Below are 22,807 nucleotides of genomic sequence, written 5' to 3'. Positions count from 1 at the left end.
TTTTCCTGACTGTGCCTCTGACTTGCTGTGTGACTTTGAGCAATCATTTAATTCCCTGTCCTTCAGTTTCTTCTTTCTGTAAGAAGAGTGTAATGAGATATACCTACCTCACAGGCAAACTGTGCAATCTAGTTTAATGTCTGCAGAAGCTTTAACATACTCTGATGAAAGGCACTATAGAAATGCCAGGAAGTCCACCAAGCATAGGAGGCATAAGCTTTCCAAACTAAACTGTATCTCTTTTGTAGCTCCGTGTGGTGTAGTACCAACCTGCTGATGTATGCAGAGTATTGAGAAAAACCCAAATTCGGCTAACCCAGTATAATGTGTATCAATCAGGTCCCCCGCATTTCCATCGCTGCTGTACCTAGGTGATCTTTTTGCTTTCAGCCTTCCAAGAAATTCTGTTCCCACAGGCTGCATCTTGTTGTGATAGTGCCCAGACTGGGCACATCTCCCCTCAACACTGTCCGTCTTAAATTACCAAAGTGGGGAACAGAACAGTGCATGCGGTCCTAATAGAGGGAAACGTGGCATGTGTGTGAGCATGGAGGCTGAAGGGGAAGCGGGGGGGAAGATAATCTCAGTGGAGGAGCTATAGTTGGAAGCTGGGTGCAGTGAAGTTTTAAAATTGGGACCTTGGAGAAGAGGGGGAAGGTGGAAGACCATGGTATTCTCAGTGCAGGGAGGACTTGCAAAGACACTTGCTATGACCAGTGTATCAAACATCCCAGATTTAAACTTGTCCTTTGTTGTTCCTTTGCAGAGTTACACAACAGCATGTCAGCACAGGATACAGATGTATTTCCACAAGCCACAGCGAAACTTGCTAGCCTTTCATTGCATTTATCAAAGCACTTCCAGTTCCCATTTTGTGGCTAGTGACTAATAGTAAATATGGAGTAAAGAAGGCTTAACAAGACTTAATTTAAAATTATGTACATGGAAGCCCTCAGTGAGTGTGTGTGACAGGTCCCCCTTTGTGCTGATCCACTGAGGAGATGAGTTGTTACAGCCCCTGGCTAGGGGGGGCTTGGGACTTAAGCTCAAGCTGTAGCAGCTCATGCTTTTAGTTCTGGAAGTTCCTGGTTTGATCTCCAGTGCTTCGGCCAAGATGGTGGCCATCACATAAGCACTTACAAATGTGAAGTATATGTATTTTTTTATACAGACGCTTCCCAGGTTACGCAACCCGACTTGTGCAAATCCACACTTACGGAAAAAGTTCCGTAAGCTAGAAATGGGAGGGTGGTTGTTTTTTTCGTGTAATTGTTGGGTATGTGTTTCTGACTTACGCAAGGCATACCAGAATGGAATGTTTGCATAAGTCGGGGAGCATCTGTAATATCCCCTGAACACTCTTGGTAGAATTTTCAAGAGTGCTCAGCACTGGCCAAACTGTGCTCTTGTTTAAATCATTCGGTGTTATATCACTGATTCCAGTGGGAGTTGAGTGAGGCCAATGCTGAGTGCTTTAAAAAATGCCACCCTCAATACCTCAGAAAAACACAGGCAACTAAGACTGTCTGTGCAATATATTCTACCAAATATTCATGAAATGCCATATTTTCAGTTCCCAGATTTCCACTTGTCACCAGTGCAGCCCATTAGGAAGATAGTAATCGCCAGACTGAGGGCCATCTAACACAGTATTCTGTCTCTGACACTGGCTGGCACCAGGTGCTTCAGAGAAAGGTGTAAGAACCCTACAGTAGGCACACCCACATTAGGCCTCAGCCTGATCTCTAATAGCTGGAAATTGCCTTATGACATGAAGCATGAGGTTTAGTCGCTTTTCCAAGTTTTTGTAATTCATTGTGATCACTCTGGATATTCTTGTTTATCCGTATAGAGGTCCAATTCCTTTTTGAATCTAGCTAAATTCTTGGGCTCCAACAACTTCCCGTGGTAATGAGTTCCACAGTCTAACTTCACGTTGTGTGAAGAGATATTTCCTTTTATCAGTTTTGAATTTGCTATTTTAATTTAACTGAATGTTCTTCTGTTCTTAGTGTATTCTGATAGTTTGGGAGGGAGGAAGAAGGATTTTTGCAATAGAGACTATGAGATTAAAAGAGAAGCAGCTGTTTACAATAATTAACCAATGGGAAATAAACCAAATGCCAGTGTAGTCGTGTTGTCAGTTATATTCTCTTTGGCAGTAAGGAAGTAAATGACTTCCTTTGTCATTGATTATCTCTGCGCAAAACCACTATATTAAAAAGGGCCATTAGCCTCAATTTGTCTAGTCAAGTCTAGGCGTGATTAGTGTGTCTTTGAACAGTGTATACATTTTCTTTCTTAAAATGTGGTCTTCCTTTATTTAATGTTCATCTTTCTTATTATGTGTCATGAAGTGGGCCTGATGAAATGCATCCTAGAATACTCAAGGAGCTGACTGAGGAGATATCTGTGCCATTAGCAATTATCTCTGAAAAGTCATGGAAGACGGGAGACATTCCAGAAGACTGGAAAAGGTTAAATCTAGTGCCCATCTATAAAAATGGAAATAAGGACAACCCGGGGAATTACAGACCAGCCAGCTTCACTTCTGTACCTAGAAAGATAATGCAGCAAATAATTAAGCAACCAGTTTGCAAACACCTAGAAGATAATGTGATAAATCACAGTCAGCATGGATTTGTCAAGAACAAATCATTTCAAACCAACCTGATAGCTTTCATTGACAGGGTAACAAGCCTTTCGGATAGGAGGGAAGCGGTAGATGTGGTATATCTTGACTCTAGTAAAGCTTTTGATACTGTCTTGCATGACCTTCTCGTAAACAAACTAGGGAAATACAACCTAGATGGAGCTACTATAAGGTGGATGCATAACTGGTTGGAAAATTGTGCCCAGAGGGTAGTTATCAGTGGTTCACAGGCATGCTGGAAGGGCATAACAAGTGGGATCCCACAGGGATCGGTTCTGGGTCCGGTTCTGTTCAACATATTCATCAGTGATTTAGATAATGTCATAGAGAGTACACTTACAAAGTTTGCGGACGATACTAAGCTGGGAGGGGTTGCAAGTGCTTTGGAAGATAGGATTAAAATTCAAAATGATCTGGATAAATTGGAGAAATGGTCTGAAGTAAATAGGATGAAATTCAATAAGGACAAATGCAAAGTACTCTACATAGGAAGGGACAATCAGTTGCACACATACAAAATGGGAAATGACTGCCTAGGAAGGAGTACTGCGGAAAGGGATCTGGACGTCATAGTGGATTGCAAGCTAAATATGAGTCAACAGTGTAACGCTGTTGCAAAAAAACCCAAACATCATTCTGGGATCTATTAGCAGGAGGGTTGTAAGCAAGACACGAGAAGTAATTCTTCTGCTCTACTCCGCACTGATTAGGCCTAAACTGGAGTATTGGGACCAGTTCTGGGTGCCACGTTTCAGGAAAGATGTGGACAAATTGGAGAAAGTCCAGAGAAGAGCAACAAAAACGATTGAAGGTCTAGAAAACATGACCTGTGAGGGAAGATTGGAAAACTTGGGTTTGTTTAGTCTGGAGAAGAGAAGACTGAGAGGGAACATAACAATTTTTAAGTACATAAAAGTTTGTTACAAGGAAGAGGTAGAAAAATTGTTCTTCTTAACCTCAGAGGATAGGACAAGAAGCAATGGGCTTAAATTGCAGCAAGGGAGGTTTAGGTTGGACATTAGGAAAAACTTCCTAACTGTCAGAGTGGTTAAACACTGGAATAAATTGCTTAGGGAGGTTGTGGAATCTCCATCATTGGGGATTTTTAAGAGCAGGTTGGATAAACACCTGTCAGGGATGGTCTAGATAATACTTAGTCCTGCCTTAAGTGCAGGGGACTGGGCTAGATGACGTCTCGAGATCCCTTCCAGTTCTATGATTCTGAGTAACTGAGCTGTATGGAAGGATTAACACCCTCACCCTACCCCTTGCCCCCCCCCCCAATGAATGTCCCCCAGATACTCTGATTTGCTTGATCAGAGTAATGTAACAGAAGCCATTAGGAACAGACTTGTATTAAACATTTCGCTCTTTGCAGAAAGGATGAGACCAAGTACTCTTAACATTCATGAATCACCAGCCAGTATTCTGTGAATCACAGTTTGGGAATTTCTGCACTAGAAGACCATGCTGCTGCTCGTGCTGCTATGCTGCCTGCCTTATGGCAAGATTGTACTGACTGCTTTGCAGAGGAGCTGTCTCATCCACGGGCAGCTGGCTAGTGGTTGTGTGAGAGCTTGCGATCTGTAGTACTGTCAAGCCTGAACAGCTTGACCAGTGGTCAACCCCGGGGCTGCCAAGCAGCCTACCGGCAGCCAGCCCCAGGCCCACCAGAGCAGTGGCCCCCGGAGCAGCTGGCCAGTGACCAGCCCCAGGGCTGCTGGAGCAGTGGCCAGGATGTGTGTATGTCACTAGAATAGCTGATGGGTGGCCAGCGTCAGGGCCCCTGAACAGCTGACGAGTGGCCAGCCCTGGGCCCGACGGAGCAGCAGCTGAGGTTGGGACAGCTGCAAGCCCCTTTGTCCTCCCTCCATGCAGTTATTTTTAGTAATAATCAGGGGCAGGTTACGGGCTTCCATGAGTTTTTGTTTATTGCCTGCTACCTGTCCCTGACTTTGACTAAAAATACTCAGGACAGAATCTTAACCTTACGCATTGTTTATCCATAAAGCAGGGTGACCCATGGGATTGAAGTCCGGGAAGAGGGTACCACCCACACAAAGGTTAGAGCTTCATCATAATCTTTTGTCCTCACAACTTATTGGTAGAGTGAGTCTGCTGGCAGCATTCTCCCTCTCAGCCCTTTGAGACTGCTTAGGTTCTGTTAGCCTCTGAAGACTAGCCAACAAAACAGGTGCCTTGCCCCAATCAGAAACAAGTGCGCCAGCTTCACACTACAGGAGGTAGTGATTGATCCAAGACATCAGCAAGACTTCTGTCCTCAGACCCTAGTCTAGATGCTCCCTTAGATGCATACGTCGGATAAAGACAGTTATCACAGACATCCCACTGCCATTAGAACCAGGAGATGTAGGGAATCTAAGATGTATCTCTTACATTCCAATGGCCTTCGTATGATTTTTGACATGATTTGTTTAGATTGTGGTCTCTGTTAAGGGTCAGATCCTGCTAGCTCTCTATGTAAGTAACTCCAGTTGAAGTCAGTCAATGGGAGTTTTGATTCACAGTGAATGGAAAGTTAAGGCCTTAAATGTAATGTTTGGCAGCACTTAAAAAATAGCCTTTGAATTTGACTTCAACAAATTCCAGCAGATGAAATGCTAGCTACAGAAGTGTTCCACTTATAAGCACATCAGTTACACAGAGCTTTTGATATTTAAAGTCAGTAAAGTTTAAAAAAAAAAAAAGGTAAACTGCCAATAAATACATAAATAAATAAAAAAGCTGGCACTAATGATTTTAGCAAGGAATAGTATGTAGCATACTGAAATAGGATTATCCTAGTTCATTTACATTGAGGATGAGGGTGTGTATTTCCTGGATGGGAAAAAATCTCTCTTCCACCAAGTATGAATGTAAGTATTTTCTCATCAAACCTGATCTTGAGTGAATGTTAGTCCAAATGGGGTCTAAAGATTCTCACTCTATTCTGGAATCCACCATTTACACCTCTGTTCCTTCCTAGTATTCTTTTATGCTCTTCTTCTGGCTGGGTGGACAGTGGATCTCAATGGATGGGTCAGGAGAGTATTGCCTGGATCACTCCCTAATGCTGTAGATAAGATACAACTCATCTGAAATGTCACATCTGGTCACAATTGGCAGCTATGGCATAATGGAGACTTATGGGTTAGCTGAATCCACCCTTCATGTTGTATCGTGTATACTTTGACCTGGACGGATCATCAGTGGTGTCTGATCTGTGGACAGCTGGCAGGTTACATGGTACTTGCTTCCAGTTGCTTTTACAGGCTCTATTGCCAAGCGCCTGAATGCCTATAAAAGCAGCTGGAAATGAGTCGGAGCCAGCTTACCTACCTCCATGAGGGGCTTCTACCTAAGAGGAGGAGTGGAAACAGGAGATCGGAGCCACCAGCAGGACTGGAGCATGCTAGAGGAGGCAAGAGTTGCCTATAGGACTGGAGCTGCCTGTGGGAGAAAAAGGAGTTGGTATTTTGGAAAGTATGTGCAGGGAAAGAGGAGATCGGGGGTGGGGGGTGTCGTGGTGGAGAAACGGGGGGAGGAAGCATTGGGAGAGAGGTTTGAGATTGAAAGCTCTGCAGGGTATAGATTCTTTCTGTGTGTTGGTACAGTGCCCAGCATAATAGGGCCTGAGTCCTGATTGAAGCCTTTAAGAGCTACTGCAGTACAATTAATCATGTAGTGACCATATACTTTCCTAAGTTGATTTTCCATATGAACTACTGTTGTCATTGCCGTAAGGATGCTAGATAGTTGTGAAGGAGAGGTGATGTGGTCTGCATGACTGCAAGAGTAGAAGAGGAGACCTGTGTACCCATGATTTGGGAAGGAGGTGATCCACAAAGATGGGGTCCACACTGAAAAAATCAGAGACTCTGTTGTTAAACCTAGGAGGAGCAGGAATAAAAAGCCAAGTGGTTGCTATATCATGTGCGCCCCATAGCTAAACAAAGACCATTAGGGTTGATGACAGAGTTGTGCATAACTTCCATAATGAAATCTGAACTGGACAAAAACAGCTTGAGTTTCATTTCAGTTGAAAAACCTATAACCAGGCCAAAGTTCGTAAAACTTTTGGCAAAGCTGGGCTAAGTTTTAGCAAATCTGGATTGATTTATGGCTTCTGATGGAAACTATGCAAAACTGGATCGTTTCAACCCCAAACCAGAGAAAAGTTATGGGTTTTGACTGAACTGTATTGAGTTGGGATTTGTTTGAAACTGAAACTCAAAGCAAAACTCAGAGTCCCTAGATCCTTGTCCATCAAATCCAAGAGGATAGGTTTGTATGAACTCCTGTGAACTAGAGCCACTATGTTCCATACAGCTGAATAGTCTGTTTTTATTTTGTTTTTCATATTTGCCAGACTACTGTGAATTCAAATGAAATACAGATTCTGATTTGCCTTTTAATTCCTTCTTAGCAAACATCTGGAAACTCGGCTGCATTAGTATATAGACCTTAGTGAATGGCGTCTACTCTACTTTCTCCTTTGGGAGTGGATACGTTAATACTGATTCTACTCTAGATGCTGAAATCAAATGAATGTGTGTTTCACTTTGCAGATGTTGTGCTGGAGAAGGCCATGCACAAGTGTATCCTGAAGCCCTTGAAAGGCCACATTGAAGCAATGCTGAAAGAATTCCATACTGTGGATGGCTCTTGGAAACAGTTGAAAGAAAACCTGCAGCTAGTGCGGCAGAGGAATCCTCAGGAACTGGGTGTATATGTCCCAACACCGGACTTTGTGGACGTTGAAAAGATTAAAGTCAAGTTCATGAGCATGCAGAAAATGTATTCACCTGAAAAGAAAGTCATGTTGCTGCTGAGAGTGTGCAAACTGATTTACACTGTCATGGAGAATAACTCAGGTAATTCTCTCTTCAGGTTAGATCTCCCTGCCTTGAAACAGTTAGGAGCGGGGAGTAAATCCTTTGTCTCCCTGCTGATTGGAGTTCCGCTTTCTTTCCTTAGCTTTGATCTCTTGTCATCTGCCTCTCTGTTCCTCAGAGTCTCTGATAGACTCTGCTACTCAGTTTCTTTCTAGAGTGCTGTGCCGCTCCTGGCAGCGGATCAGTTAAGATACGCAGATTTATGAACTGCAGGAGCAGCCCTTGGAAGAACAGCTCTGGTTAACTACTAGCGTTTGAAGTTATTGAAGTATTGAAGCTATGAGCACGGCTTTCCATAGCTATCCTTTGGAGCCTGAATTTGATATTCTTAGGCGGTATCTATATTACAGCTTATATTGGCAAAATTTACGTTACTCATAGGTGTGAGTAAGTCACGGCCGTGAGCAACACAAGTTACACTGGCATAAGCGCTCTTGTGCACAGGGCTATACCGGTGGAAGAGCTTCTCCTGCCGACATACCTTCTGCCACTCACTGAGGTGGGTTTTTTATGCCAACAGGAGAGCTCCCTCCCATCAGCATAGAGCATCTTCAGCACTGCACGTGTAGACATAGCCTAAGCCTGAATGCTTTCTGGAAACCATAGTAGATGCAGTTAAACGCATTCTGAATTTCAGTAGTGGAGTCTAACAAGATACAGTACTACAGTCTGAAAAATACTTTGTAACTGGAAGGTGGCAAACAAAGCCTATACTTCTGGCTAGGAGTGCCTGTGTATGTTCTACTCTGAGCACGATCTTTTACGTTTTAGATCAAAAATAACATTACCACTTCTACACTGCAACAAGTATCTAAAATACAACCAGGAACCTTGAGAGCTAGATAATGAAATGGAGTTCCATACCGATAAGAGGCATTTTTTAAATACTTGTGCAGAGTCAACAGGAGGCGTGCAGCTAAAACGTTCTGCTAGATGGTGAGAATGCAGGGGTGTCACCCTGTTCTCAGGCTGTGGCCTTATCGGGTGTCACAAGCGAAGCTGGGTGAAGCTTGTGTTGGGAGAGTTCCCAAGGCAAATACAAGATGTTGCAGGAAGTGATGTTGGTAGGTGCATTTTTCCCCTCTAAGGAGACACTGAATCTGGACTCCAGGATAGGGTGACCAGACAACAAGTGTGAAAAATTGGGACAGGGGGTGGGGGATAATAGAAGCCTATTTAAGAAAAAGACCCCAAAATTGGGACTGTCCCTATAAAATTGGAACATCTGATCACCCTACTCCAGGATGGTGCTGGAGGCCCAGTGCTCTTGGAGGTGCCATTTTCCTTCCTATGGATGGCACTTCTGCACGAGTTAGGTCCGGTATCCTGCCCAGGTTATATTCTGCCTGTCTGAATTCCTCTTGCGGTTTCAGTCTGATATAGTAGTGTTTACTTCCTGGCCCTAAACTGCTGCAGGTTGTTACTTCATGGTATTTAAATGGCTCTTACATTACAGTGTTGGGTGAAGTGTTTCTCGAATGGATAATAAAAATATTTACTAACTAAGAAGGCCATTTCAGTAAGTTACTGCACTGAAGTGGTGGGGCTGGGAGCAGGTGAATGTTCCTGAGTTGTGCTCTATTGCTAGCAAGCACATTGTTGCTCCTAAGTGTTACTGTAATATAAATCATGAGGGGTGGGGCGGGAGGGCTTTTTCAGGGGTTAGGAGCTGCTTAAGAATCTCTGCTGTATATCCAGCCAGCAGAGGAGTCTCTAGGGGGCCATTTAGCTGGTGTAACCAAGGGTATTTCTACACTACCCGCCGGATCGGTGGGTAGTGATCGATCTATCGGGGATCGATGTATCGCGTCTCATCTAGATGCGATACACCGATCCCCAAACGCGCTTCCCGTCGACTCCGGAACTCCACCAGGGCGAGAGGCAGAAACGGAGTCAACGGGGGAGCGGCGGCCGCCGATCCTGCACCGCAAGGACACAAAGTAAGTCAATCTAAGATACGTCAACAGCAAAAGGGTTTGGCCAGTGTATCAGTGTCTGTGCTCCTTTTCCTCCAGGGAGGATGTATGGAGCGGATGACTTCTTGCCAGTGCTGACCTATGTAGTGGCCCAGTGTGACATGCTGGAGCTTGATACTGAAATTGAATACATGATGGAACTGTTGGATCCGTCTTTACTACATGGAGAAGGTAAATGTTTGTTTTTGTTTTTATTAAAACCAGTTGGAAGTCTGCAGGGAGGGGGGGGTGGAGGTGGGGAGGGGAGTTCCCTCATAACGTAATGTTAACCAAAAGTATTTAAAGGAGCCCCAGAGCTAATGGTGTGCTGCCAGTAGGTTAATGAGAGGCTCCCAAAACTGTCCTTGTTAGGCTGTGATATACCCTGAGTCCCTGAGGTGCATGGGGTTGCAGCGTGTAGAGGTGAGGGACAGGGGAATCTGTTTGTGTGGGTTCCCATTTCCGTGACTAGGATTTCAATAACCCAGGAGGGACGTGGCATGACTTAGCAAACAAGCTTATATTATGTGCACATGCTGGATGTGTTTTATACTTCAAGTCCTGAAAAATATTCTGAGTCTATTTATAGTGCAGCAGCTTTCAATTCACATGTAATTTGGAACGGGGGCTGGGGTGAATGCCTGGGGGATTCTCTCCTGGGAAATACTTTGAGAATACCTCTCATGTGATACACTCTGGCCCATTCCAAAGGCAAAATATTTGCTTCTTGGGAAGTGTTTTTTTTTTTTTTTTTTGAGCCCTGTGGAACAAGTTATCTGTGGCTGGGATGACAGAGAGGGCTAAATGCCATCAGAGGCAGGAAAATCACCCCAGCCCTCTCCAGTTTCATGGTGATATTTAACAAGGTGCTCCTGCAAACTGCCCATCACTATCTATAGCTAGGAAGATAGTTCTTAACTCCTGTGGTCAAGGTCACTTTTGAGTCTAAATTTACATATTTTTGCCATCAAGAAAATTCAACTTCCTGCTCTCATTAGACTGAACAAAACTGCTGTATCCCATTGGAAATTGGCATGTTTGAGAGGATTATGTCAGGTCTCTTCCGATCCCACAGTTGTCTGTTCCCTGCGTTGGAGTATAGAGCTCCTCCAGCACATTGTTCAGAAATTTCATAATGGAAAACATTTGATGTATGAAGCTGAAGAACATTAATATGCTTAAAACACAGAAACATCTGCTGAACTAACAGGAAGTTTTGGTTTTAGTTCAATAAAAGGAGAAGTCCACAGTTGATTGGCTCTTGTCTTTAACACCAGATGTTCTGATTATGTGTAGGAAGAACTGTCTAGTGATTTGGGAATGTACTGTCCAGTTTGGCTGGTGGGGTTAGTGGTTATGTCACATGTTTTATGTATAAATCTTGTTTGGAGACTAAAAGCCAAGAGGATGCTAACCAAGACCGTGCAGGAGAAGGAGAACTAATGTCCCTCAATACAGTTTACACAATAAAAGGCTTAACCCCCCCCCCCCCCCAAAAAAAAAAAAAAAAACTATAATCCTGAAACTACTGCCGCCGGCATGTTGGTAATCTTTAAATGGCACTGGATGGCTATAGCTTTAGCTCAGTGGAAATCTCCCATTTGACTGGCTTGTTTAAAAAAAAATGGGGTGCCCTGTGTCCGCTATTTGCAGAGAGCTCAGTCAGTGTTACCATTGACTTCACTCTGGGACTTTTACTGCTTTGGGGCTTGCATTTTCGGCTGTAATTCTGTCTTGGCTTAATTTAAATCCCTAATAAAGATGAAGTAGCAAGAGAGCTTTTTACTAGAGACCACCTCCTGAGCTAGACTGACACAAGGGGATGCTGAAGGAGATAAAGAGGCCATGGGAGATTCCTTTTAAAAAAACACAAACAAACTAGGGCCAAGGTTCAGACTGGATTGTGTCTCAGCCTCCAAATTGTAGCAGACTCTCTGGAATATTTCCTGGGTGCAACAAATTGAATTCTCAGCTGTTGCTTGAGAGCAATTGCAATAATTTGACATAAGATTTGTGTACTGTAAACTGAAGATTTTTGTTTTAAAAAACAGCCTGTTAATTTTACTTCTACCCAAAATTCAGGAGGGAAATAAAAACACTATTTGAAAATGGGGTGTTCAAATTAATTAAGGGAAAATAATATCCAACTTCAAAGAGCATAGTGCAAATGCTCAGAAATAAAGGAGCATTGCTTAGGTGTCTTTTTTTGTTTGTTTTTAAAGAAAGCACATTTTAAGTAATTATGCACAGTACTGCTGTGCCTAGTGTTATAAATGTCCTATCACTTCATAACGCGCAGTGTCTATAAAACTGAGAAACACAGGTACAGAGCGGGGCGGGGGGGGGGAGGGAACTTACTGACCCTCTGAGCCACATACAACAATATTCAGAAGTTTGAGAACTGGGGCACGCCTGCCGGGGCTTGGGGCTCCAGCCCTGTTCCGGCTGAAGCCCCGAGGACCCTCCTCTCCCCCCCCCCCCCCCCGCTGGGCAGAAGCCCCTACCCCACCCAGGGCCGGTTCCAGGCACCAGCCGAGCAAGCTTGTGCTTGGGGCGCCAGATTCCAAGGGGTGGCATTCTGGCCGCCCTTTTTTTTCCTTTTTCTTTTTGGTTCGCCTCTCTGGCTGCCCTGTAGAGGGCAGCAGCGCAGAGGAGGGGAGCGCCCTGCAGCAAACTCAGTAGGGCAGCCCGTGTCCTTCCTTTCCAGCCGACCGGAGTGGTGCAGAGCCCTCCCGGCAGGTGCGGCAGGAGGGGCTGTGAGGCGACGCCCCGCTGAAGCCCTGTCCGCTCCCCTTCTCTCCCTCCCCCTCCCCCTGCTAGACCGGGCGCGCACTCTGCAGCACGTCTGCAGCACAGGGAGTCCCCCTGCACCCTGGCTCCGGCTGCCCTGCAGGGTTTTTTTTTTTTGCTTTGCCGCCCCCTCCCCTCGCATTTTTATTTATTTATTTATTGCTTGGGGCAGCAAAAAAGCCAGAGCCGGCCCTGACCCCACCACTGTGCTGCAAGGGAGAGGTCCCAACATCCCCCCTCCCCCACCCCAGTCTGGTAGGTGGATAAGGGGGGTGGGGAGGGATGTAGGGAGCTGGACTTTAACTGTAAAAGAGTTACATGTATCTCACAAGCCATGGTTTGACCACACCTGATACAGAGCAATTCTAATCAGCCAACACATTAACCAAATCCATTACTGCAAACTACATGGATGGATGGACTGATTTCAACAGATGAATTTGTATTTTCCACTAGTGTTAGTAAAAGTGTTGTCCGGTTACATTGTTAAGAATGTTCATGTAAGGTAACAGGCCCACTGTGTTTTTGGTTTTTTCTTTAGCCGGAATATGACTACTTTGGAAACAGTATAGAGAATTTTATGGGTACTCTGATTATAGTTTTTCCCCTGCTATATCAGCAGGGCTAATTTCATGTTCCCGAACATTTTGAAAATCTCTTTTCTTGCACTCCTTCACAGGAGGCTATTACCTGACAAGCGCGTATGGAGCACTTTCTTTGATCAAGAATTTCCAGGAAGAACAAGCAGCCCGATTGCTGAGTTCAGAAGCCAGAGATACCCTTCGGCAGTGGCATAAGAGGAGGACAACTAACAGAACAATTCCTTCAGTTGATGATTTTCAGGTACTGCATATGGCTTGTGAGAGAAATAAAGGGCCAGATTCTCCATTGTGGCTATGATCTCTTTGGTGCAACAGTTAGTTTGGCCATGAGGAAAATGGTTATGGCTCCCTGATTCTTGTCCAGCTCTGCCTTGGCCGTAGCACAGCTTAGAGCAGCCTGGAGGTTGCTCTAAACTACAGCAGCTGGCAGTAGCCCTTCAGGCCACCTCCTCTGTCATTCCCCACCATATTCCCTAGTATAAGGGAGCCAGTTACATGAGCTGTATGCCTAGTGGAGACAATCCTATGCTGGGAGAATCCCCAGCTAGAGAGATGTTGTTAGTTTTCACTCCAGAACCTGACCCAAAATGTCTCACTCAGTTTCTTTGACAGTCCTTGCATCGTACTGTAGAGTTGAATTACCGGATGGCTTGGAGAAAACATATTAACTGAAGGAACTTAATTTTTCCCTTCCCTTTGTACGAGTATAAAGGCTGACAAGTGTGCTAACCTGCTGCATCTTCATTTGGTTTCACTTCTCTATTTGCTTCACTACTGTTATAAACCAAGCACAGGTGCATCCCCATAGCTTGTGTAGTTTAGCATAGTTCTGTTGAAGATAATGGAGCCAATCCAATTTACAGCAGCTGAGGATCTGGCTTACTGTATTTCTGAGAAGCCTAAGTTGGGCTTCAGTGAGCTGAATTGCAGACATTTAGTAGTCTTTCTGCCTTTCCTTGCTATTCTTTAAGTGTAGGGCTGTAGATTCCACTAAAAAATTACTGATATTAGCATTAGGATTGTGTCACCCCTTTAGAGCAGGACTGAGAGTCATTCACAGAAATCGTGGTGTAACCAAGTACTGTCTAGACAAACTGTTCTTGCAAATTACTTCAGATTAGTTGGCTAGATTGTGACAGAGAAATTAGATTTTTACTTGGTGACTTTTAAAATCATTTGTTTAGTTGTGTAGACACACTTATTGCCTGGGACATACTCATCCTACAACTTCCTGTGAATGTTTGACAGTAACAACTTGTCCTTTCAGATCAGCATTAATAAGAAAAGCTGTTTCCATCCCCTCTCTTCACTAGGTATTTCCTGCCTAAAATTGTGTTCTATGGAACTTTTATTATATTATAATTTGTGAGCCATTTATTTGCGTTCCTATAAACTCAGAAACTGAAGTGGTATTTCTTTCTACCTTCCTCTCCAGGATGAGACTATCCCTTTAAAACTAACACACAATCATTACTTTGCTTTTCTAATTGTATATAAAAGCCCAACTTCAATAATTTTGCTCAAAGTCTGAAAGTTCCATCTCTCTGAACGTTTCTTGCATTTGAAAATAAAGGCCAAGAATTAAAAAACGAGCGCCTAAAGTTAGTCTGTTAAAAAAATTTGACTCAGAAATACTGCAAACCCTTAGCTCCCGCTGAGTACAGTGGTTTTGAAAATATTGATAAAAATTGTAATTACAGTTGGAATTTCTAGGCTATCTTGCTAACAGAGTGACTGCAGTAATGACATTGGCAGTATTGAGAACCTAGTATAAGAGGCCATAAACGCACCATAATCCTTGTGCAAAGTTTAAACATTACAAAAGACCTAAGTATGGTTCTACTCTGAAAAGTGTCTGTACAGACCTGTGTTCTGGGTGTATTCAGAATCCTATCAGCTGTCAGTGACAAGGAAGTGTTTTACTTCCTCCTAACACAGCTAAGAAAGGGTGAGCTGGGGACAACATCTGTATTAAGGGAGGATAGTTTTTCAAGTCTAGAGTTACACAACTCAGATAGGTCAACTACTGGACTAAAATATGTGGGTGGAGGGTGGATCCATAGAAAACTCTTTGGTTTCAGTTATTTACAGTTCACATCATAGTCTCCAAAGTTTCCATATTAGTTAATTATGATTATCTAGAGTAAATTGCACAATCAAGGACTGAGGGGATAAGAGGAGGCTGTCAGTGGATAGTGAAAACTTATTTCATTCAAGGCAGCTATGATGTTCTCTCTGCCTGCCTGGCAGTTTTCATTGCAAAGAATTAAAGATTGAGGTTGAACGTGAGGGAGTTGGGAAAAAGAGCAATCTTGCATAATGTCTCTCTTTAGGAGGAGGATTGGTTAACTTTGGTGGTTAACCATGACCACTGCACAGAGCTAGTCGCGTCTCGCTGGGATCCATTTTATAAATATATCTCAATTTTCCTGTACTTATGACATCTCAATCTACCTGAGTCTACCCTCCCCATCTACCAGACTATTGCAAACTTTTTGTAGCAACTTTGTTAAAGAAATGTCCTAATTTTAATACATCTCCCATGGAGGACTTCATCTCAGAATGCTTCTGCTGTGGGCTAAATTCTATACTCTGTGCCACTCCTCCTTCCTGTGCACTCAGATTTCAGAGTCAGGGTGTGTCACATGACTGGGAATTGTGCTGAGTGAGGATGCCTGGAGAACAGATTTGGTACTGCGTAAGAGAGACCACAGCTTCCCTTTCTGGGTGCTTCTTCCAAAACAGAATTTTGAATCATCAGGATTATACCCCTGCCAGATTACGCTTAGCAAAATTCATGCACTCAGCTAGCTGCTAGAGATGCCAGAATTCTTCAGATCCTTTCTCACATATCCTGTGTTCCTGAAATAAAATATTCCCTGTATGGACAGATGTGCAAAGCCAAACCCAGATGATTTGAATTGCTGCATACTTTCTTGCTCCAGCTATTTCTGGGGGAAGACATGCCAGTTTCATCACAATCATTTTTAAGTTGCACAGCAACAGTCTTGTCACTAATCAAAAAGTTCCTCTTTGGACACTGGAAAGATTCTGTTACCCAGGGTTTTCAGAACCCCCAGCAGTGGTAACTTAACTATTTCACTTTAGGCGGTGTCAGGAAGAAATCAGTAGGAACACAGCAATTCTGTCTGATCAAGAATTAAATGCAAGTAAGTGTGCTCTTGTCTAACATTGCAGTTTATTAGATTTAAGCGCACACAGACATAAGCAATAGGTTTAGAACATCCCAAATATTTACCTAACATCTGGAATGGTAGTGAGTAATTAACAGCAGGTTCGCAGTGGCCATTTGCTCTCCCGCCAGGGAGAAGAGGTGTCTGGAAAAACATCTTTCAAGAGGCTTCAGAGGATTGCTCCGAAGTACACTCTATTAGCTAATCTTTTATAACTAACTTCTACAAAACACATAGGTCATAGTGACACCTACTAAATCATCACTTTTCCTAACTTTCAATAAACGTCTAATATCAGAGGAGCCCAGACTCAGGGTCTTCCAACCACCAAAGTTTTCAGTCTGAACTGTTGACTTGTTTGTCCTCTCCTCCCATTCTGATTAGCAGAAGCTGTCAGCTAGTTTTTGACCTTGTATCTAAAAGCCTGCTTCAAATTAACCTTTAACTATGTGGTGTTCTATTTTAGTAATTCATGGTGGCTGAATGCACATAATATGGTTCCTGTTAGCTCAATCACATTCTGGGGTATACACACCCCTCATCTGAGTTGAAAAGCAAACTAGCCCCTAAGTTGATGATGGATAAATTATTACCTTGATAGTTGTGAGTTATGGGGGAACTTTTCCAAGTTTTAGCTTCTCCTTAAAGCACCTTGTCAGGGTTCAAATCATGCATGTTCAAAACTTCTCTGTACTCACGTTAGTAACATATTAAATCATTAAAAGAACCGAAGGAGAAATTAAAGCTAATTTACTTTTCTCTATCTGTGCTATTTACTTTTTGCATTCACTCTGATTGGATAACGAAAATAGAGAAGTTTTGCTTTTATTTACAGTCATGTTCACTCTAGTCATCTCATGCACTGTCAATGAGGCTGAAAGGTTTGGGCTACAAACCCCGCAGGGGAATATTTAATTATTAAGAAAAGGGTTTCCATGGAAAGTTTTAAAAATTATACAGATGTTAGTGTTGTCTTAGCTTTTAATGGCTTGCATTTACATTTTGTAAATGCACAACTTGCATGTGAGTCGGCCCCTTTAATGACTCATTCCATTTAGTCGCACACAAACACAAGTCCCATCTGCAGTTCTCACTCAATACGAACCTCTTCTTCCTCGATAATAGCCCCTTCTTCTTTCTTTTTCCTTTCCTCCAATTCCACTCCCAGATACATTTTTCCTGTAGAAACTCTCTGTAGCAGACTTACTTTTTCTTGGTTAAAAATGTGGATGTTATTTCTCAGTTTCCATATTTTACTTTTCTAATGCTTATTGGAAAGCAGAAAGGTAATATTATTTCTTCTTATGTTGTAGTATTTAGTATTTATATGTAATGCCTGGGGGAGAGGGTGTCACTTTGCAAAGAGAAAAAAGATCTAATTTCTGCCTCGAAATTGTATCGATGCATTCAAATATTGCACAGTGGATTGTCTTCGTGTACCATCTTTCTGTGCCTCTTAAAAGTAAAACTGTTACTTATTTTAAAATAGGCTGAGAGTTCAGATTTCATCTGATTTGTTAAACCAATTCTGGTGTTTTCCTAAAGTCTCTATCCTGCAATCTAGCACAACAGTAGCATCTTTTGGACATACTGCCCACGGTGTGTGTATTGCTTCCCAACATTACAAATCACATCGTTCATCAGCAGTGATATCAGTTTTGGAAGCTTGGAAATGTAGTGTGATATTTCTCACAATTAGTGTGGTGAGGTTTGCTGCTCACTTGTTGACCTTTCAGTCTGCTGTGCTGAGCAGAACAGTTTCGTATTTCTTTTTAGGTGTTTAATTTAACTTTTGGTTTCTATCTGTTTTCTCACTTTACAGAACTACCTTCGAGTTGCATTTCAGGAGGTTAACAGTGGCTGTACAGGAAAGACCTTATTAGTAAGACCTTATATCACCACAGAAGATGTGTGTCAGCTCTGTGCTGAAAAATTTAAAGTGGACAGCCCAGAAGATTATAGCCTGTTTCTTTTTATCGATGATACCTGGCAGCAGCTAACAGAAGATACTTACCCTCAGAAGATTAAGGCAGAGCTGCACAGCCGGCCACAACCCCAGGTTTTTCACTTTGTATACAAGCGCATTAACAGTGATCCTTATGGTGCCATTTTCCAGAACAATGATGACAACTCCACTTTATAGAACAGATGCTTGTTATTTGTGTTCCTTGTTGAAAACATCTCTTGGGTGGCTGTCTTCTTCTTTAGGAGGCAAAACAGTCTGTAGATTAAATGCCTCGTAAGAACACGAGCAGCAGCTTTTAGCACTGCCTATAGAAAATGTACATACAGTACTTACGGCCAATTGTGCAGTATATGCTACCACAGTGTCTGAGTGAACAACCCATTCGGCTGAGTTTCTTGGTACACAGATTCTTCTGAAGTATGTTACACTGTGGCCCTCTGCAGGTCTATCCCTGTAAACATACTGAGATTAAGTTTCTCATACTGACCCTTCAGCCAAATGTTGTCTTGATTTAAACATGTAGTCTAGACAAACTTTTGGGTGGACTGGCGGGTACACTTTCAATTTCACCAGCATAAGTGTGACAAAACTGTCCGATGCAGGGCATCAATTAATTCCCAATTATGTGGATGGTTGCATCCTTTTCTATCTAAAACTAATTTTTTTTTTACAGAAAGACTCCATGTTTTTATGTATTTCATAGAAATTTTATAGCAGTTGCAGGTAAACTGTAAGGGTGGGTTTTTTAAATATTTTTTTAACTATAAAGTATCTATAATTATGCATGTGACTTTAACATTTAATATACAAAAATAAATCTCTTGCTGGTTTTAGAGTATTGCATTAAATGTCTGTGTTTTTTCTCTTCCTCGTTACTGGAGGGTTTTATGCAACTTTTGTTTTGAGATTGTGTTCCTGTAAGCAATTTGTATTGTTGACACTGGCCACTTAGATGCCTTTAAATGAACCTGACGTACTGTTATCCAGACTATTGTTTATATACAGCAGTTTTAGACAAGCAGATACAAGCGTGTGGGGGGGCATGAAATAAATGGATGTGTAGAGAAGAAGTAGAGAATGTAGAGAAACTAATTTAGGAATCAAATGTTTTAGTCTGCTGGTTCAGGCGCCTTGCAAATAATGGGTGAAGGAGATTGATAAGGAACAATTGTATGTTTAAAGTACTGTAGATATGCTGATGGATAACTCTCCCAGATAGTAGTTGTGTTAGCAAAGGATTAAAAGCACCAATAAAATGGATGAGAACACTAACCATTTTATATAGATTGATACTAGCAACCTCAAACATGTTTTTGACTGAAACAAAGATTGTTGTAGCTTTTGATGAATCTGAGATTGTCTTTAGACAAGAGAGAACCTGTAAAGACACCTGAAAGTCAAAGCCTTAAACATAGAAAGATACAATGAAATTAAACGTTTATGTTCTATAAAACCTGTTCAAAATACTGAATATTGTGGTTGAAATTCTGGCCCCCATTGAAGTCAATGACAGTTTTACCACTGACTTTAATAGGGCCAGGATTTCTCCCTAAATTCTCGTAGCAGTGTAATTGAAGACAAGTGGTCACAAGAACATAGACCTTGGACTTGTACGGATGTGTATATATAAGATCTGTACCTTTTTCATGTTTGGTTTGCCACATACCTGAAATCCTTGGCACATGTTTGTGTGTTTTTCATTTTGTAAATGATAAACAATGAGTTTTGCACATAATACATTGTAATACTGTATTATAACCACTGGTGTTGTGTGATTATTTTGAAGACAGTCCACATCTTGAATTTTTGTTCATCAGTAGAATTTTATGATACAAATCACATATAGTGTATCAGTGGGTAGCCCAGCCTACATGGTTTGCTGTAAGAGAAGGCTCAGGAAGTATTTGCTAGTCTGTATAAAATATAGTTGTGAGGAGAAGCTGAATGACTTCATTAAATGAAAGCAGCCTTTCATTTTTATTGAAATTAGGAATAATTAATACAAAGAAAGAAAATGATTGAGTTGGATGGTACAAGACGGCAGCAGCAATGTGAAGGAACCTAAAGTTAGATTCCCCCATCCAGTCAGTGTCTTCCTCCATAAACGGGAAGCAGTGCTTATTTATAAAATTTCAGTGCACATTTTGTTAGGCCTTAGCCCTGCACTGACTTTTGAGGACCAGGCACATTGAAGGTAACACCTGAAGTTCTCTTGGTGCCATGGACTAGAACCAGTCAGTCATTCTCCATGATTAAATCCTAGAAATGTAGGGCTGGAAGGGACCTCGAGAGGTCATCTAGTCCAGTGGTTCTCAACCAGGGGTCCGGAGCCCCCTGGGGGGCTACGAGCAGGTTTCAGGGGGTCCTCCAAGCAGGGCCAGTGTTAGACTTGCTGTGGCCTAGGGCAGAAAGCCGAAGCCCCACTGCATAGGGCTGATGCCCAGGGCCCTGAGCTCTGCCACCTGGGGCTGAAACCAAAGCCTGAGCAACTTAGCTTCATAGGGGCCCTGTGGCATGGGGCCCCAGGCAGCTGCCCTGCTTGCTGCCTCCTAATGCCGGCCCTGGCTTTTATATGCAGAAAACCAGTTGTGGCACAAGTGGGCCGTGGAGTTTTTATAGCATGGGGGGGGGGGGCTCTGAAAGAAAAAGGTTGAGAACCCCATATCTAGTCCATCCTCCTGTCTGAGGCTGTGACTTATTAAAAAAAAGTCTAGTGAAACAGGCTGCTACCTTTCTTTGCTCAACCATTTCTTGCTAAGTCAGAAGTGACACGGGCTCCACAGGAAGTTCTACCTTTCTTATTTAGCTGACATCTATGATATGGGAGGGAGGGAGAAAAAGAGAAAAATTGTTGAGTAACTTCAGAACTTCAAATGTGCAATGCAAGAAGGCAAAAAAGGAGCTGTGAGTGGGAGGGGGGAGACACGTGCATAAACCACCTCAAGATGACTCTTCTGTACACTTACGCAATTAGAACACAATGTTTTTAACTAATTTTCTTCACTGGGCAAACATTTCTCACTTCTCATAATGCCAGGAAACAGACGACAGTAAAGGTTTGGAAAGGATACGTTACATTAAAAATAAATTGCTCACTTCTTGTTGGAGGAACAAAAGAGCATGCTATGACATATGAAGAAACTGGGGAAAGGTTTTAAACTACGTATTATTTGGAAGTTATATAACTTTTGAATGCGCAGTCCCTATCAGTTGTCCTTGCTGAGTTGAAAAAGTGACCAGGGCGTAGGTGTGAATAAAGCTAAACACCTTGGAAGATTACTTCAAACTGAATGAGTCAACAATGTGATGCGGTTGCAGAAAAGGCTAATATTCTGGGATGTATTAATGGGTGTGTCATATGTGAGATAATGGAGATAACTGTTCTGCTCTACTCAGCACAGGTGAGGCCTCAGATGGAGCAGTGTGTGCAGTTCTGGGCACCACACTTCCGGAAGGATGTGGACAAATTAGAGAGCGTCCAGAGGAGAACAACAAAAACGATAAAAGGTTTAGAAAACCTGACCTATCCAGAAAGGTTTTTTAAAAATAGCTTCTGGGCATGCATGTTTAGTCCAGAAAAGAAAAGACTGAGGGTGGCAGGGGATGACACAGTAACAGTCTTCAAATAAATTGAGGGCTGTGATCAGTTCTCTATGTCTACTGGAAGTAGGACAAAAAGTAATGGGCTTAATCTGCAGCAAGGGAACGCAAGTTAGGTATTAGAGAAACCTTTTTAACTATAAGCGTAGTTAAGCTTTGGAATAGGCTTCTGGAGGAGTTTATGGAATTGCTGTCTCAGGAGGTTTTTAAGAACAGGTTGGACAAACGCGTGTCAGGGAGAGTCTAAGTTTACTTGGCCCTGCCTCAGTGCAGGCAGGTAGACTATTCACTTCTCAAGATCCCATCCAGCCCTTATTGCAGTGGTTCCCAACCTTTTTGGCTGGCAGGCGCCAGCCGAGGGACCACTGCAGCGGTGGAGCACCCGCTGAAATGCTGCTGAATTTGCCAAAACTCAAGGGTGACGCCTCTCACCGTCACTTGTTGACGCAGGCGGCGTCATCGAGAGGTGTCCCCGCTGAAATTTGGTGGCATTTTGGCGGGTGCTCTCCCAGGGGCCAGGATGCAGGTGCATTAAGATGCCCCTGCGGGTGCCATAGCACCCGTGGGCACCGTGTTGGGGACCACTGCCTTATGGGCTATAATTCCTTGGTGGACCTGAGTGATACAGAAACCCTTGCACGCTACACGCGTTAAGGCCAAGTTTGGAAATAATTCCTCCAGCCGTAACACCTGAATTCAGAAACAAGTTCTGGCCAATCGCAACCAATAAAACATTCAACGAAACCAGCCCCTGAGGTGTTATTTACGCCCTGGGGTTGGTGTCTCTGGTCTCGTGTGAAGATTTTAACCTTCCTCACCCAGCCTCGAGCTACTCTGCTCCCGCGGAGGCGCAGCCCCCGCCCTGCTTTGCAGGCCGCTCCCGGCTCCAGGGGCGGGGCCGGCCGGGCATCCTGGCGCCGTACACGGGCTGCCCGGGCGAGCTCCCGGGCCGCACTGCCTGGGCTGGCTCGCAGCGGGGCAGGGTGCCCGCCCCTGCAAAGCTCCGCGCAGTGAGGGCGGGGGGCGTGACCCCGCCCTGGCCAGCGGGGGCCGGCGCGACCCAGTCCCTGGAGAGCCGAGAGCCCCACCCGCCCGCGGCACCAGGCTCTGAAATTTGGGAGGGGGGAGGGGTCTGTCTCGGCCAATGGGGCG

At 43.4% G+C, this 22,807-nt stretch overlaps 1 protein-coding gene across 5 annotated transcripts in view; it reads left to right on the top strand.

Moving 5' to 3' along the window:
• The window catches only part of RIN2 (Ras and Rab interactor 2), a 112,524-nt gene extending 92,725 nt beyond the window's left edge, over positions 1 to 19,799 (top strand). For 4 of the 5 annotated variants that reach the window (XM_039531342.1, XM_039531341.1, XM_039531340.1 and 1 more), the window contains 5 exons: positions 7,222 to 7,527; positions 9,368 to 9,488; positions 9,541 to 9,695; positions 12,973 to 13,136; positions 17,912 to 19,799. In XM_039531342.1, the coding sequence (XP_039387276.1) occupies positions 7,222 to 7,527; positions 9,368 to 9,488; positions 9,541 to 9,695; positions 12,973 to 13,136; positions 17,912 to 18,232 (1,067 nt within the window). In that variant the 3' untranslated portion in view covers positions 18,233 to 19,799. The remainder of the gene's footprint in view (positions 1 to 7,221; positions 7,528 to 9,367; positions 9,489 to 9,540; positions 9,696 to 12,972; positions 13,137 to 17,911) is intronic. The other variant, XM_039531345.1, reaches the window with a different exon arrangement.
• Positions 19,800 to 22,807: the final 3,008 nt, after the last annotated feature.

Source organism: Mauremys reevesii, linkage group 3 (genome assembly GCF_016161935.1).
Source record: "Mauremys reevesii isolate NIE-2019 linkage group 3, ASM1616193v1, whole genome shotgun sequence".
Classification (NCBI taxonomy): domain Eukaryota; kingdom Metazoa; phylum Chordata; order Testudines; family Geoemydidae; genus Mauremys; species Mauremys reevesii.
Note: the sequence above shows the minus strand (reverse complement) of the source record. Positions and strands in the feature narration are given on the sequence as shown.